Here is an 18,127-nt window from a genome sequence, read left to right as displayed (position 1 = left end):
AATTAAATATCATAATCCTGAAACCACTTCTAAGAACACGCTTTATATTCAGAAGCCAGCCCCACATCCCAGTGAAAAGCAGCTTTTTGTTTGTTTTTCTTTTTAGTTTCCTCTTACATATCTAGACTCAAACTAAATATTGGTTTTAAAGAGTAAATCTTCCATGAACTTTTAAAAAGGAGGAAAGACTGAAAGTTGTTCACTGGGCTGAGCTGACAAGTTTCAGAGATGCTGGGAAGCGGTTTGAACTGCAGTAACAGTAGAGTTCAGGAACTCCTCAAAGAAGAGGCATATCTTAAACAACACTGCCCCCACAAGAGACTTGGCTCTACAAACATCACTGCCTTGAAAACAACTGCTAATCCTTCTAAGAAAGGATTGTTCGAGATAATTAAAATAGCAAAGCTGGAAACATTATGAGAGTGGAAGCATTCTTACCAGAAGGTATAGGAAACGTAGCATAACATTGGCTGGAATTACTTTGTGCAACTTTGCAAACAAAATTTCTCTGCCACTGAGTCCAAGCATTTACACACACAAAATTAAGTAACTATATAACAGCGGACCAGCATTTGAACACAGGACCATGGTGATTACCAGCCAGTGTAATGCCAGACTTACAAAAGTTGATTAGGCATGAACAGATTAAACAGTTACAGGATTTTGAAGGGGGCAGGACAAAGTAAACTGGATTCAACCACACCACAGTAACTTTTGTCTGTCCACTGAATGAAATTGAGTAAGTTATTGTGGTTTAGCTTCAGCTGGTGACAGATGAAGTGGACAAATAAGTTACACCAGTTCAGCGGAGGCATGTCCCCATAGTAAGTCCTTCTGTGTTCATATGATAGACTCTTAAAGCCAAGAAGGGAATAGTGATCATCTAGGTCAGTGATTCCCAACCTTTTTTATACTGCGGACCTGCATGGGAGCAGGACCAGGCAAGGAGAGGGAGGGAGGCACAGAGCCAGCTGTCTCCCTCCCAGGGCTTGCCCCGCTTTAACCCCGCATGTGACTACCAGCAGTGGAAGCTGCTGGCCTGGGTGGACAGACAGGGGTCTGAGCAGGGAACCCATGCCACAACCCAGCAGCCAACCATTTGCAGCCTGGCACCAGGCTATGGCCCAGTGGTTGGGAACCTCTGATCTAGGCTGACTACCTGTAACAAGTGCTAGAATTCCCCACATGACTTGTTTTGACTGTGAAGCATACACCTCATCCAGATTTCTCTGCCAAAACCTACTGAATTCTTTCACAAAATTAGCATTTAGCAAGCAAGCGGACTGCAGTAATCTTGCATCACCTACTGTATACAGTCACCATGAGTGAACACATTTTAAGAAGTACAGAGTTAAAATGTTCAGTTTGCAAGCCTGGCTCCAGATCATAAGGGAAGTTGTGCAGCCCAGTCTTTTCTCTTTTTAAAAGAGGAAACTTGCATAACAAAATTGTTAATTCTTTCCTGACATAAAAGGGTACTTATCCAAAGTTCCCATCAAAACAGAGAGCTTCTGTATTTAGCCAAACCCTGCATGCAAATTACTGTTACTATTTAGAATGAATGCTAAGATGAATCCAACAGTTAAACTTTTTGGGACACCAGAAATCCTAATCTTATAGTAAAGAAATTTCTTAAAATAAGACTGCTAATATACCACCAGGTTTTCTTACCTCTGAAGACTCCCATTTTATGGTATTAGTTACATCAGTGAGAGCTAAGCTTTTTGGCAAGCACGCCACAAATTAAAACATGTGCCTTCGTCAAGAGCCACTCCAAACCCCTCCCCTGCTCAAGCTGCTACTCTGCCGTCTGATCCCTGCCCTGTGTTCCCGACCAATCTGCTACTCTGCTTTCTGCTCTTTGCCCTATCCGCCAATATGTTGGCTACCCCCTTCCCCGTCTGCCACGTGCCACAAACGTGCTGCCCATGCCACTTGTAGCACATGTACCACGCGGTAGCCATGCCTGAGTTAGTGTCATTTTAACCTTGCAAAACACAAAAGCATTCAACTGATTTCCAACAAGCACACAAAGCAATCAAAACAGTAACTCACCTTGAGAGCTGTAAGGAATACCAATTCGACTACAGTCACGAACCATATCTACAAAACTGGCAATTTTGAATTCTTCTGCAGCTTCTTCATCTTCGTACTGGAAGGAATCATTTAAAATGAGTTTTACTAAACCTAATATTGAGACTCAAAATAATTATAGGTGAAGTATTCTTTTTAAAACTAAAAATGAAAAACTGCCAAAGGTCAAAGTTGGTTACGCATTACCTTCAACACTTCCACAGTAAGAAAAGCTCCCCAAAAAGTATGGCCTGGAGAGTTTATCCAACACGGAATGGAATATATTCAAGTCACAAGATGCCATTCCTCAAAATGGAAGTGAATACTTGAACAAGAATATGCAGAAGCATCTACATATACTTTCAATTTCCAAGGATGTCTGTCTGTAACACCCACGTTTTAGGCCCTGGATAGACATTATTTGAATTGCTCCAGGTACCTTTGAGCTGCACCAAACAGCCAGGACACACATGTGCACTGCTGAAATGTTAAATATTACCTGAAAGGTAAAATTTTATCTCAAAGAATAAGAAACATCTTTGAAGCACTTCCTGAAATGTCTTTATAGGTCAGCTTCCCCCAGTCCTCTGCTCCCCAACTCTGTGGGGCTGGGGAAGAGGGGAATGGGGCAGACAGTCTCTCCTGTGCGCTCAGCTGTTCTCAGGAACTTGTGGAGATTCGAGCAGGGCCGGACACTGGCATGGGCAAACTGGGGGGCTGCCCAGGGCCCAGATAAAACGGGGGCCTGAAAATGGTAATTTTTATTATCATCATCATTCCAGGCAAAGGGGGGGCCTGATACTAAAAGTTCGCCCAGGGCCACCAGAAGTCTAGGTATGGTGCTAGATCGGGGGGGGGAGGGGAGGACTATGTTACCCTGCTGCATGTCGCTACGTCTTTTTTATAGTCTAAATGAAGCCACTTTGTGTCACTACAACCACACTGCAACTTCTTCAACAACTCCAGAGACCGAGATCTTCATTTTTCTTCCCTTTCCGCTAATTATATTTCCCTTTTTTCCTTCTGTGTCCCCGCACCCTTATAAACTCTCCACCCTGCACTCCATTTTAAGAAACACTTCTTGAGCTATATGCAGACTAATGCAGCACAAGACACGGAGCTACCTAGAAACATACAATACTGCATACAATACTGGAAAACAAAGTTTGTTGATCTGCATCTAAAAATACAAGCTCAACAGGATTTGATAAAATCTGGAGCCATATGCCTTCATTTTTGGACACCCCCAGGATCACCCTTTTTCTAACTAGGGCCAAACAAACATCCAGGGTCTATAAAAATTTGGCAAGTTCACAAAAATGTATGCTGGTGCAATCCCCCCTGCCAACACTATTTTAATGCGGTCAGTAAGTCTCAGGAGTACAAGCATAGTTGTTCCACTGGCGTCACACATCTCCACTAGAAATGTTGGGTTTTTTAAATGCCTGAGTTCTCTTCTTCCACAAAATTTATCATGCACCAAGGTCTTTCCAAACAATTTGCTTTCACCTTCTCTGAGCAAATGGATCAAAGCTGGTCTCCAAACTACTGCATCAGTTACTTAAGTTAGATTGTGAAATGCCTCCACTGCATTCCTCATTTCCAAGGGGAAGCTGAAAGATGGCTCAGCCCATGCTATTATACTATCTCTGAACCATGCTATGCAAGCATTTAGAAAATGCGCAGCTTATGACACTGTACAAGTAGTTCAAAAGACTTGTTCAATGACATTTTTCTTTTCCATCATTGTCCAATGCATTCACTTAAACATTATGGCCCAGGTAAAAGGCAAAAGGACATTCAATTCTGCAATTTCTCTGTAACAGCTACTCATACCCTACGCATCATATTTATTTGATCGTTTTTAAAGCTTTACTGTACTATAAAAGTAGAGCTAAAAAAAGGCCAAACATCAATATGCCACTGAAACGGAGAACAAGTAAATACTGTACAAAAAACCTCCCAGTCGTGAGCGACTACTCCTCAGAGAGAATGAATCTAAAATGGCATCCGAAGGCTGACAGGGCCAGATTTCAAAACTCCTACAATATGCCAGAATCATTTAAGGAAACTGCCAGTCTCGTACACATGAAAGAAAAACACCACATTTTTAGCGTTGTGCTGCTGACACACTATATGCAATCCTCTGAATCTGCATCATACTTGCAAAAGCAGAAACAAAACAAAAAAACCCACCAAAACTTCCACTTCTCTCACTCTGCACTATCCAAAACAAAAGAAAAAAAGAAGAAAAAAATCAGTATCTTCATTGGGGCTCATTTTTCTGAAAAAGATCAACCATGTGAATCAACATTACGAAATGTCGGTCACGATTAAGATGAGCCTGTGCACACAGGCATGGTATGCAATTGCTGAATAGTAAGGATGCCAATTTTAAGTCCACTTTAACAAAAACAAGCAGACTGAAAGATTTCTAATTACATGCACTGTTAGCTCATTAGGTGAAAGGCTTTTGGAAACTACTTCCACCCATGCTTCAAGAGATCCTTGGTCTACTGACCTTCAGGACACACTGGTGCTTTAGCTGCTAAGGATTAACTTTTAGATTTAACTTCCAGAAGCTGTTGCTTATAGTTTTCCCTGCTTATATTTTCCAAATTTTTTGTCAAAGGCAATAAGAACTCCAGATTATAGCTTCAAGGAAACAGAGAAAGAACTACAGGATAGCTCTGCTTTCCCTCATCATTTTTAAGTTAGAGTAAATTTTGAGAACTTCCTTCATTGTTCGACATAACACAGCAGGCACAAGTGAACATTCTTTCTGTACCCAAGTCCCTTCCAACCCCAATTATCCATCCATCCACACCATACAGTTCAAATCCAGCTGCTAAGTATCTTCAACACAAGCAGACCAAATTCCCTGTGATGAACTCTAGCCTTTCATCTGGCAAACTAGATTTTCACATCCTCTTCTCCTGGACCTCATAGTCAATCACCCTACACAGGAGTCATGGCAGTGTGTAGGAGCCAAGTGCAGCCTAAATGATCAGGAATTTGCAACTTCATTACAGAGGAAATTTTCCATCTCTCCCCAGCCACAGCGTTGGAAGACAAAAACAGTTGACAGCTGTGAGTAATCACATGAGATTCTTAGAGAAGATCAGCTAGGCTTCATAAAAATACTAGGGCTTTTAACTGACAAATTCTGAAAGTTGCCTGCGTGTTACAAGCAGGGAAAGAAAGCAAGGTGAATGCCTGGTGAGTCTGGCTGTTCCACACTGTCGGGGTAGATTTTGGTTTCCTATTCCTCATTCCTTGTTCCTGTTGTTTGTAGGTTTTTCCTGCAATCTCTAGAGATGCAGCCCCCACACTACACCTCCCACCCACCATACACTTGGCATGCATGGAAAGGAAAGGACACAGATTTGAGATCCTTTCACTCTTCTCCTCCTACATGCTTCCATCGTCAGCAGCCAGTGTCATGCATCAGCAATCCCACTCCCTCTCACCCCCATGGATTTCAGCACCATGGTAATTTGAAGTGAGAAGGACAGATGACATTTAATGATGTGAAGCTTACTTTAATGGGTTTATTAAGGAGGTTGTGGGCCAAGACTCAGCCAAGTCCTTTCTTTTCCATTGGATCTGTCTGACCCTGGATCACCAGGACAGAAAGCATGCTCAAAAATGACAAGTGGCCACGTGGAAGTTATGGTATGCAGCCAGACAATGGTGCACACAGGAAAAAACAAGTGGACAGGTCAGTCAGTTACAGTATTAGACTCATCAGTTAAGTGTCAGGTTATCCAATAGTTCATGTGATCCAGCCCTGTCTGGAACCAGCAAGGATCAAAGTGAGGGGACAGAGCTTTAAGATAAATTTATGTCACTGTAGATCTACCAGACTTTGCCATGGGAAATGATTTATTAGAGTAAATAAAGTACATAAAGCCTATGATGAAAAATTAAGGCCCAGTTCATTTCCATTGAAATGAATGGCCACACTCCCACTCACGTCAATGGAGACAGAAAACTTTTAAAACATTAACTGAAAAATGTATTTTTAAATCTAGCCAATCTTACCAAATGCCATTTTTTTATGTTTTCGTTACTCTTCTGAAAGTACTTGCAAAGTTTTGAAATAGAACAAACTTCAAGTTAGGAACAGAATTACCACTACATATTTCAAGGTTGACTGCAGTATTTAATTCAGCTTCTTTATTTTTAAATTAGTGCCCAAATATTCTCCTCATTAAATTAATACCAGATTTCACCACGACTATAATCAAGGGAGAGAAGGAAAGGGCAGAGGAGGCTATTTCTCATCTTTGATTTGGCTGACAATACAGAGCACTGGATAATTTTTTTTCCTCTCAGCTTTGCAAAGAGAAATCATTACCTTCAAAAAGAAATGCCTGGCTTCCGACTAGGATCAAAAGGAAGCCCGCGATTTATCAACAAGACAAGTCTGTACAAAAATAGTAAGAGGCCTCAAGATCCATTTTATTATTGAAGTGTTACAGAAACGATAGTCTTGTATTTTTTCTGCTTTCACTCACCTCGTTTTCAGTCAAGCAGTGAAAATGCAAATTTCTCCAGTGTGCCACATATGGCAAAAGATAGCTGTAGTTCACAGGATTACAGTATAGATGGACACTGTCAGGCTTTACTAATATGATTACATCTGTAGTAAACAAAAGGCAAATAAAAGGTTTTACTAGACTAGCATCAAATCTCTGAATAGTTACCTTGGATTCTTAATCTTATCTGCAACGAATGTTAATGAATTAAGCAGACAATGCTTTAACTATAAAGTATTCTGTTAAAAAAAAAAAGCAAAGCAAAAACACACCATGGAAAGCTATCTTTGATCCATTTCAGGTGCACTGCACAAAGTGACCAGTTTTTGCTAAAGAGAGAGAGAGAGAAAGAAAAGCACTAGTGCTTCTCTTTTCAGCAACACAATCAGTTTTATTTCATGTCTTCCTAGAAGCTTGCATCATACTGCTTTGAGAAGCCAGCGAATGTCAGAAGGATGAGTACTTGCACAGCATTATACAACTGTCCATTGCATTTCCTTATCTGTGGCATTAAGGGGTTGCTCTGCACTACCAATGGTAGGGGAAGGAAAAAAAATAATCCCCCAAAAGAAAAAAACAACAACAGATACAGTGCACATTTCCAACATAACAGATATAGTTAACTCTTAAAGATATTCTAAATGTATAGTTAGTTACCTCTTGAAGTGAAAATAGGATGTAAGATAGGTTGATTTAAACTTTGCATGTAGAACATAATGAAATAAAATTAAGTAAATACTGGTAAAGGATTAACACAGTGGTTTTCAACCTTTCTAGACCCAAGACACCTTTTGCCAGGCCTAGGATCCCGCTCAGAAAATGTCAGCTCATTTTTTTGACTATGAAAAAATAACGGAGCAGTTCTGTTGCAAAGAACTCAGACAGACCACAACAGGGCACAACGTTTGTAAATGCTATGGATTTCTATATGAAATCTCTGGGTTTATCTTGTGCACCATGTCTGCACACCTTACAGTACTAACATTACACAGCATCCAACAGAACTCTTGAAAGGATCTCAAGGCACCCCAGGGTGCTGCAGCACCTTGGTTAAGCATCACTGACTTGGCCCACAGAATACAGTTCTCCAAGTACCTGATTCCACATCTGTTGATTCCTTGGGTCTTAACAGGATATCAAACTAGATTTTCTATTAAAACCCGTTTAACTCCACTAGATCTCTAATATTTATAGTTCTGCAATTTGACATATCAGATTTCTCCCTCCAACCACCACCCAAAAAGGACCCTGAAAAGAGAGCATCATTTTATAGCCTTACTCACCATCAAGAACTTCTTCAGGAAACCCAGTTCTTTCAAAGTCATTATTATTCTGATTATATAATCCAAAAAGAAGATAGTTTGCCAGCTCCCTGCAGCCTTCATTGTATCGGCTATCAATTCCTGGAAACAGAACAGACCAGACACATAATATTGTAAATGATAACAGCACAGAGAACATTATGGTGCCTGTGCATGCCATCTAAATAAAAAGATGAGGGCAGAGACCCAAGTGATAAATGAGTTTTTTCCCATTAAAAAATCAAGAGAGATGAGAGGGAAGAGAACAGCCTTGACTGCAACAGCAATGATTACATTGCTGCATATTCTTGCCATAACCAAACAATACAATTAATTTCTTAAAGTTGTGCTTCTCTGGAAGTAGTCCAAATTAAAAGCAGCATCAAGAGAGACAAAAAAGAGTCCACAGTATCCATAACATGCAGAGAATTTTTTTCTATTGGTGCTTTCCTAGGATTAAAAACTGATGAATAAACTCTCTTCAGATCATAGGAAAGCAGAGCTGGAAGGGACTTAAAAGATCATCCAAGGCATGAACTTCAAAACACCAAGCTGAACTGTGTTACAAAATTGAGTATCTGAGCATGCTTTGGATTCAAATGTCTTCATTAATCTGTAAAGGGGCCAATATTATATAAAATCTATGTACCTTGCACAAAATGTATTATTTGACTAACGATCTGCCCAATAGTCAATCTTCTAGTAGAACAACTGTGCCCTGATCAGCAGTAAAGCTAATGATACATACCAAATTACAGTGTAGGATGGGTAGAGTAGAAATGGTTTCCCAACTGAATTATGGATTTATAGCAAATAGAAAATGCAGAACCTTGTGGTTTGACATTTTTTAAAGTGCCAGGAATACTATTTACAGAACAAGAATGACTAAATAAATCAATAGATACAACTGTTATTTCACTCATTCACAGACAGAAGAAACAATGGCATGAAGTGTATGTAGTCCACCCCACACTTTCCCATTTAAAAACTATTTGGGCTTAAACATAATGACATTTTCTCATCAGCGCATTTGTTTTTAACAAAAACTTTCCTAAACCTTTAGTTTAAAAGTAGGTGAATTCAAAGGATTAGAATAGAAAACATAAAAGCAACCTAAAATACAGCTTTCTAGCAATTCAGCTACAGTTCTCACAAGGTGGAATGCCTTCCCTATGAATATTAAAGTTTAACTTTAACATGGTTAACAAGTTGTTATGTAGCTGCTTGGTCATTAAGATCCAGTTAATGCATACTGGTCCTGCTGGATAGTGATGATGAAACTCAACAGCACAACGTGCAAGATTTTTGCTGGACCGAAAGTAAACATTTACTGTTAGATGGAACGTGTTTTGTCCTTCTCCAAGCACTGCTTCTGTTTTATTAACCAGTGACTGTCTACTGTGAAATGTGCAAATAACCCTGGCAACAACAGCCAGATCCCAAGACTCCCCTCCCGCAGGAATACTCAAACCACAGGCTGAAGGAGTGGTACAAGCCCAGTCCACAGGCTTGATGAATGGCGTGGGGCTGGTCCCATGGACAGATCATGCCCTTGCCCCCCAACCCACGCCAGATCAAGCACACTCGGCACCTCTGGCAGGACCTGGCAGCAAGAGGCCCAGCATGCCCAGCACTCGGCTGCTGGCCTTCTTCTCATGGTGATGCTGGGGCTTCGGCACCACAGCTCACACCAGCTTGGCTGCCAAGCACCATGGCGAGAGCAGTGCCATGGAGATGCAGCAACACCACAGGAAGAAGCCCAGCATCTCAGCTGTTCTGCTGTTGCCAGGAACAAGCCAAAGTGATGCTGGGGCTCCAGCACTGTGGGTCTCCCAGACACTTGGCTGTTGCCAGGAAAAGGTCCTCCCCATCAAGGCTGCAGGCCAGATAACCCAACTCTGCAGGTTGGATCCAGGCTGTGGGGCACATTTGACCTCCTGCTCTAAGTACCAGACTACAGAGGAAGGCTCTTTTTGCTTAGTCTCCATCTGACTCTATGGCTCTTGCATTCTTGTCTGCACACTGCTATAGCTTCAACGGGAGTGACGGGAGAGTGCCCTGGTGTAACCTTTTGTATGGCCTGGTTAGGACACATGGGTGGGCGATATGGGTTTAAAACCCCTTGGGGAGAGTGGGAACCTTGAAACCAGGTCATCCACATCCTGGTCTAATGGTCTAGCCACTAGTCTACTGGGCAAAAAAGGCAGACATAGTCACCACCGCTGGAACTGAGCCGAAGCCCGTGCTGCCCATGAGTATTAGTCATGGCTTTTATCTGTTGAACAGTACAGTGCTCACTGGGGACTCGCACAAGACTTGTGCATCTTCCGAGGCCAACCTAAATTATTCTGGAGTGTGCGCCCTGGATTGCGTTTGCAGCAAAACCAAACAGTGTGACAGTCTAGGGACCCCTGCAATCCCCAATGGAGATGCATACCAGATTTAGGCACAAAATGAGTTTTTTAGTGTGCTAGCCCCAGGCCAATTGTAATAATTCCTTACAACTGGCACCTAACTCCTGCCTACATCCTAGTTTAGCACCAGTAAAGAAATCTGAACCTGGCCCTAAGTGAAACTGCAAACAGTTTTACAAGCAAACAAAGCTACTCCAATGCTACCAGGGAACTGGCAGGAAATGCTGTGTCCTGTGACAAACTGATGCCTATCTGGGGCTAGATTACCACAAAAATGCTGGTTTCTTGGAGCTAATGAAGGCATTTGTCTCCATATTATTTAATCCTCTTCATTAAAGGGGGGAGAGGGATAAGAGAAAGATCACCATAGACGGCTGGAGTGAACATATAATGAAGATTTTTTAAAAAAATGTAGCGGAAGCGGAAAGAACCTACAGTGAACTTCATCTCAAAACTACAGTGTTACAGACTACATAGAGAAGAGCTATATACTCTTTAAATAGGAAGAGATTTGGCATGTGAAGCGTGATCAGACAACTCAATGCCGTCTTCCAAACCAACCTCTACTCCTGCAACACTCCTCTGAGCTGACTCACAAGTTGTATCCTCCTGAGACTTCCTATCCTCTTATGTTATTAAGAAACAAGCCAATTAATAATAGCTTGAGGGGCCCTTAAAAGTTGGCACTTCATATATATATACACTATTAGCAGGAGGGGTGGGGAGGGAGGGAGTGATCTGTACGTCAATCATATCCACTTACACTTCTTCATCCCCACCCTTTAGACTTCACTGCTCTCCTAAGCCCCAGTTCTGCAGTGTTTGTGGGTATGTATTCATACAGAACATCAGTTTTATACTTAGCAAGACTAGGGCTACAGAGTCCAAATTTTGGGAGCAGGGACCAGATCATTTAACACAACGGGGTCCTGATGCCGAATTGTGCCTCTGGGCACTACCAATGCATATAATGACTTGTTTATTAGTCTTTTTGCTCCAATTGGTCCCTATGAGCCTCATTTCAGTCCGTCAGAAAAACTAGGATTGTTATTGTTAACAAGAGCTGATCATCTGGCAGACCTGGGCAGGTGGGATAAGTGGGCAGTACACAATAGGATGCAATACAACAAGGACAAGTTCAGAGTGCTGCAGTAGGACGTAAAAATATCCAGCACACCTACTGGCTGGGGAGGGCCTCTCTCAGAAGTACAGAAGCGGAAAGGGATCTCAGTGTCATAGTGGACTCCAAGATGAACATGACTCAGTACTGTAACAAAATAGTCAGCAAAGCTACCTGCATTTTATCATGCATCAGCAGATGCATGACAAATATAGCCAAGGAAGTGATACTTCCCCTCTCTGCGGCATTGGTCAGATCACAGTTGGAGTACTGTGTCCTGTTCTGGACGCTGCATTTCAAGAAGGATGTGGATAACCTCAAGAGGGTCCAGAGTAGGGCTACTTGTCTTGTAAACCCTTAACCATACAAGCCCTATGAGGAGAGACTGAGGGACCTGGACCCCTTCAGCCTCCACAAGAGAAGGCCAAGAGGTGATCTTGTGGATGCCGATAAATTAATTGGGGGACGCAACAAGAGATCGGAGATGCTCTGTTCACCAGGGCACCTCTTGGGGTAACAAGGAACAATGGTTGCAAACTGGCAGAGAGCAGATTTAGGCTAGACCTCAGGAGAAACTTCTTCATGGTGAGGGTGGCCAAAATTTGAAACGGCCTTCCAAGGGAAGTGGCGCTCTCCCCTGCCTTGGGGGTCTTCAAGAGAAGGCTGGTTAGGCAGCTGGCTGGGGTCATCTCACCCCAGCACTCTTTCCTGCCCAGGCAGGGGGTTAAACTTGATCATCTGCTGAGGTCCCGACCCCAACATCAATGAATCTGAACCATGGATGTTTTAAGACATACCCACAAACTTACTTTTTAAAAACAATAAATAAAAATCTGTTGCCCTTTTAAAAGTTCAGAGTGATTTCCCTGCCTGAGAAGTTAACCTGCTCTCTAGATAGTGAGAGCTCACTCCTGATAGCAAGAAATTAACAAGCTTCCCAGTAAGGACAGCCCTCTTACAGTCTTCGTTCCAAACCCTTCCCTCCTGATTACAAGGGAACACTTTGATATTCCATTTGTTTTTCAGAAAGTTGAAATGTTTCTAGCATGATGCATCTTAATATAAAGATTTTGTCACTTCCTTCCTTAGAGATAAGTGTAAGGAGAAATAAAACATGTATTCATTTTTATATGCCCTCTGCAAGCACTGGTTTCACCATAGGCAATAGATGGATTTTTTATAGGATCCTTTTGTTTCAATATTGACACTACAAAACTGATATACAAAACTGAAGGGCAGAAGGCTTTCCATCTTACCTAGCAATACAGCTTTGCACATCTGGCTAAAAATCTACCACGTTTAATCTAATTAGTATATTCAAGTTTCTTAACCAGCCAATCCTATGACCTAGTTCATCCATTTTAGATTACATGATTACACATTAGTTGATACGCTTTATAGTACTATCCCTGGGTTATGAAAAAGCTGTACTTGCAGGTATTTAACAAATCATCAAGAAATGTCAAGACTGACAAAAACGGAAGCTACTGACAAGCCAAGTAGTGATCAGCAAAGAGATCAGAACTAATAATCCTTAAAAAATACCAAAGCTCTATTATAAATTGGGGGCACCAGGACAGACAATGAAAAAAAATATACATGCAAAAACCCCTCTTGGTCTTGCATTTTTAAGCTTGATTTGCAGCAAAAAAATTACCATAAAAGTGTCTGTAATAAGTTACAGCTGGTTTCAAAGTGCTCACACTGCGAGCTATGTTTTTATCATCAAGAGCTAATAAATACCTCCCAATTCTTAGAAATTTTAACAGGTTAGGTTACAGTCAAGTTTATACTCAAACCATCATTTTAACCTAAGTGATAGAGGAAAAAGAGGAGGGAGGATTTTAATATAGATAGGCAGTACTATTAACATTGAAACTAGCCAGGAATCTGACTGGTAGCCTTCTTGAAAAAAAAAAAAAAAAAGGGAAAAGCCCACTGATCTTTTCTGGGTGAATGTTCCCGTCTGGAAAACAAGGACTACACCGTGCCTATTTAACTGGCACCTAATAAGTATGGTTTTCTTCACGTGTATAGGAGCTGGTCACGTTAACATTTGTATGTGCTAATACACCCCAGATGTGGTCCCAGTGCAACTATACGTTATCACATGCGACTGTGAAGTTTTCCCAGAGGGTTATGTTAGAATACAATTCAGTGCCTGCCAACAAGTTCAGATTTGCTGGAAATGAACAGATTAAAAGAATTAAAATAATGTAACAACATGCAAGAAAACTAGGACATCCAAGCTGCCTTCGGAGTTCCCTCAGAATCTTAACTGGTTATGAATCATAAGAATGAACTAGAAACAGAAAAACAGAGAAATGGTACAAAAGACCCAAACTCAGCACAAAGGCCCCTCTATTACAATCTTGGGCTGAACGCCTCCAGTAGTTGCTCACTAGCTACGGTATTTGGATACAACTACTAAATCCCATGCACTGTTAAACCCCTTTGCATCAAGGGAATCATTCATCACTGTTTAGCTCTTGGCCCAGGGTGCTCCACCTCCAGTCTGCAGGCCAAATGCAGCCCACGGAGCCATCACACCTGGCCCACAGGGCTCCCCACAGGTCTGGAAATTTGGTGGTAGAGGAGCCGTGGCCATTAATTAATATGGCCATGCTTCCCCCTGCCCAATTCCCAAGCCACAAGCTGCACACGCCCCGCTAGAGCCAGCCCGCAAATCGCCCTCTCCCCCACCATGAGGCTGGGGCACACCCCCATTTTCCCCAGGACCATGTTAGGGTCAAGTCACATGCCCTTGCTCCTCCACAGGGCCAGGTCACACCTCCCCCCACCATGTCTCCCCACAGGGTTGACTGAAGCCCCCTTTCCCCACTGCAGGGTCTGGTTTAGGCCAGATTGCCCCCCTACCTCCTCTGCATGGCTGGATGGTGGCTACCACCCCGGCCCTGGGTGCTGGATCAGAACCACCTTCTAGTCAGCAGTCAGACCAAGCACTTCCCATCTGACCTGCTGGGGGAAAAAGGCTGAGCACGACTACTTAGGCCACTGAAGAGCAACCCCAGATACAGACCTCGTGTCCCTAGCATCTCCCTTGACAGAGGGGGAAAACCAGAGTTTTGCTAGCAGTAGCAACCACTGCAGTCTTCTAATCTAGTGGCCATCATGCGCTCCTAAAATGTTACTTAAAGGTGGATCCTCTGGAATCCTGTTCCCCACTTTTAGGGGTTTCATGACAGTCAATGCCAGTAAAATGTGCATGTAACACATAGTGCAAGAGATACACACGTAAAGGAAAAAGCAAAAACAGAAGCATGTAAAAAATACCTCCCTAAGCTCCCTTGAACACAATCTGTTAAATTTTGATTAGTCCTTTTCAAGATCCTAGGACCCCCTCCCTTCTTTCCTACTTCCGTGGTCTAGCCTTACCTTCTTCTGGTTCTGGTCTCTTCTCTTCCCACACCCACAACCTGCTAGACCCCCCTAATGGAAAACCTCCCCAAGCAGCTCATGGGATGATCCATCACTTGGCTGGGTCACCTGGGAGAAACAGCGCAGCTGGGAGGTGGCCAGCCCACTGTTCTAGGGGTACGCCATTTGAATGTGTTGTTTAACAGTTAACTCTCGATCGCCATTAGAAGCACAGGTCTCCCAGGCTGATTTGGGATCCTAGGAGGGTGTGGATTTTAAAATGCAACAAAGGTACACAAACTAAATAGTATTTGTAAAAGTGAACTGGAGTTTGTCGACTGATATAAACTCTCTCCCCCAAATAAGACACATTCTTAAACTGCAGTCTACGAACCACAGGGCTGGGGAGCAGGATAAGGACAGAACCAGGTCTCTCCCATTCCAGCCAGGTTTTGATGCAATGCCAATCAACATGTACAACCAAGTGCTGAAGCAGCAGAGGAAGAATGAATAAATAGGCACCTAAGCGCTACAACAGTTACCATGAGACACCGAGAAGAACGCCCTCCTAATATTGCACTTCCATGTAACCAATAGCTGCTGTTGCTACAGAAATGCTGTTGTAGGAGATCTCCAGGCACATTTAAGAACAAAATACAAATGCGTTTTGCTTGATGTGATCCGGAATGACCACGTGGAGTTATATCAAAGGAAACTGTTAGGAAAAAACAAACAGGAAATAAAACAATGACAAAGATAAGGTACTTCCAGCATCCTCAGTGAAATACTGGTGTATTATTAAGTGGGAAATGCCCACCAGTTTGGCTCCAGCCAGGCTAGCAGGCTTCCCTGCCCCCCACCCAATAAGAAACCAAAGCTTTAATTAAAGGGACATTAACCCATTAAACACTGTCAACTACAGCAGAAGTGAAGTGCATAGATAGCAATAGGCAGAGGCCAGTCTTTGAAAGCAGCATACCTACTGAAGCAAGCCGTCTCTATCAGTCCAGGGGAGGAGGCTGTGGACTCAGGCCCTTTCTACACATGCATGGCAGGAAGTACAATTCTGGGATCACACACTGGATCCAATCCTGCCTTACAACTCATGTAGAGGGAGCACAATCAGGGGCTCCCCCTGTGCTGGCAAGAAGCAGGCACCCAAGGCTGGAAGCCCCACTTTGCAGAGGGGGCTCTCAGTCAGAGGCCATGAGCAGCTGGGACAGGGCTCTGGGTCCCAACTATGCCTCAATGCACAGTTTCAAAAGAACTGTGTCTCTACATAGCCAGAACCCAGAGCCTTGTAAGCCACGAGACACTCAGTCTCAACTGCACCCCAGGCACAGCTGCGACCAAGAGGTCCATGTGGGCCCAGGGGTTTCAGACCCTCCCAAGCCTTGGGGACCACGGCAGCTGTGCTACCCAGAGCTCAAGGGCTGCACCCTGTGAGCCAGCAAAGCTCCCAGCCACGGGGGAGACCCAGTTACATATGCAAATTAAAGCTGATAACAACCAGCTATAGAAGTGAGTACACATTTTTAAGGTTTAACTTCATAGCTAGCTGGAGCTTTTTAATCGTGTGATAGCTACTTTGCCCAAGTAGCTGGTCTCAAGATAACTGTGCAAGTAACCAGTTAATAGCAGGATACCTGTAATGTGTAGGAGGAGGCCCTAGGTGCAAGGTCCTGGACACATTCCAATCAAAGGAACTTGTAAATCCCATGCCCTTCAGCCTTCTTTGTTACTTAAAAATAATTCTCTAGATGGGTTCCTGTTGATGAACAAATAATGCTTTGTTTTCAAAAGACTGAATTGTGTCTCTACATAAGTTTCCTAGCTACAAAACATGGGAGGTATGCAATTTCAGCAGCAAGCAAAACCAGAGTGGATCAGCTATAAGGGAAACTGAACCCCGACACCCTTACAGAAACACACTAGGATCACTGCAGCATTAAGCAGTCTAAATGCCTGATGCTAAAAAGCCATGTATTTTCACTCCTCCTCCTTCCTCCCCATACCAAAATCCAGAGCTCGAGAATTAGTATTCTGTATCAATGATATTATCTGACCCGACCTATGCACAACAACAGTATCCACAACAAAGTTAATTTGATCAAGCTTGATCACGCTCATCAGTTTTCCAGCTTCTGTTTGGTGCTGTCACAGCAAAGGGATACAGATTCAATATAAACAGCTCTAAAAGAACGGCCAAACAGCAGAAAAATTTAAGAAAAGATAGTAGAAAGAAAATAATACAGTGTTTGGGGTAGTCTTGCTCCCATTTGAAGGGAGGAGAGAATGAAAGGAAGAGATTTAAGAGCTGTCTACTACGTCACCATGGCAGTCCTAGCAAACCTCACCGTTTCCGCTACTTTACTATCAAAGTCTTCATCCATGCAGTCATCGTTACCCATCTTGACTAGTCCACTGTCTTAAAGAAGGGGTGGCCAACCTGTGGTGCATGCCAGAAGAGGCACGTGAAGCCTCCGTGGCATGTGACAGATGAGGGAGGAGACAGGCAGCATAATGGAGGAGAGGGCAGGAAGCAGAAAGCAAAGCAGCATGAGGCAGGGCGCAGAAGGTAGGACAGCAGATGGGGCGGGGGCAGGGGATTGGAATGGCGCTCCAAAAGGGTGAGTGCGTCATTTGTGGCACGCCTGCCAAAAAAGGTGACCCCTAGAGATCATAACTTACTGATGATCCTAAGACAGTCTGAGGGCTCTTGAACCTAAATCTCAACAAAATCCAAGTATTCTAAAAAACAGACTGTAAGAAACCTTGAAAAAAACCCCATCTCTTAATCTAAAAATACCACAGGTCACTACAGAACCATACAACACCAGTGATTTTTAACAAAATGCTTGTTACTGTAAAGTAAAACCCACCAGATGTTCCAAAACCCAGAAGAGAGGTAGTTACAAATGATAAAAATTAAAATGTGAAAAGTTACACACAGTCAAGGTTAGTAGCCTGAAAATATTACAAAATGATTATAGAAGAGAAAAAGACAACTTTCTTCTTCAGGAACTATCATCTTAATGCCTCAAACTTACTAAGTCCTAAGGTTTTAAAATCATTCAACAGCAACCAATCTGTTAAGGCGACCTACTTTACCAGATATTATAAAAGCCAGAAACAAAAGTAATTAAAATATTTTAGAAGATCATTACTCTTTAAAAATCTCTTAAAATGAAAATCACCTCTACCATTGTATCCCTGGCAAAAAAACCCTCAAAACTCTACCTTCCAACTATGTCAAAATCTAAAAAATAAATAAATAAATAAATAAAAATTCATCTTTGA

The 18,127-nt window shown here is 42.6% G+C and overlaps 1 protein-coding gene across 1 annotated transcript in view; it reads right to left on the bottom strand.

Annotated features, from left to right (window-relative positions):
* The window catches only part of CUNH20orf194 (chromosome unknown C20orf194 homolog), a gene marked incomplete at its 5' end in the record, with an annotated part of 123,010 nt that overhangs the window by 85,121 nt on the left and 19,762 nt on the right, over positions 1 to 18,127 (bottom strand). Inside the window, 3 exons of the mRNA XM_019552559.1 lie at positions 2,056 to 2,152; positions 6,594 to 6,718; positions 7,898 to 8,017. Coding sequence (XP_019408104.1) covers positions 2,056 to 2,152; positions 6,594 to 6,718; positions 7,898 to 8,017 — 342 coding nt within the window. The remainder of the gene's footprint in view (positions 1 to 2,055; positions 2,153 to 6,593; positions 6,719 to 7,897; positions 8,018 to 18,127) is intronic.

The sequence above is a fragment of the Crocodylus porosus genome, unplaced genomic scaffold, assembly GCF_001723895.1.
Source record: "Crocodylus porosus isolate Cpor-Errol unplaced genomic scaffold, CroPor_comp1, whole genome shotgun sequence".
NCBI classification, from domain to species: domain Eukaryota; kingdom Metazoa; phylum Chordata; order Crocodylia; family Crocodylidae; genus Crocodylus; species Crocodylus porosus.
This window is presented reverse-complemented; position numbering and strand designations above follow the sequence as displayed.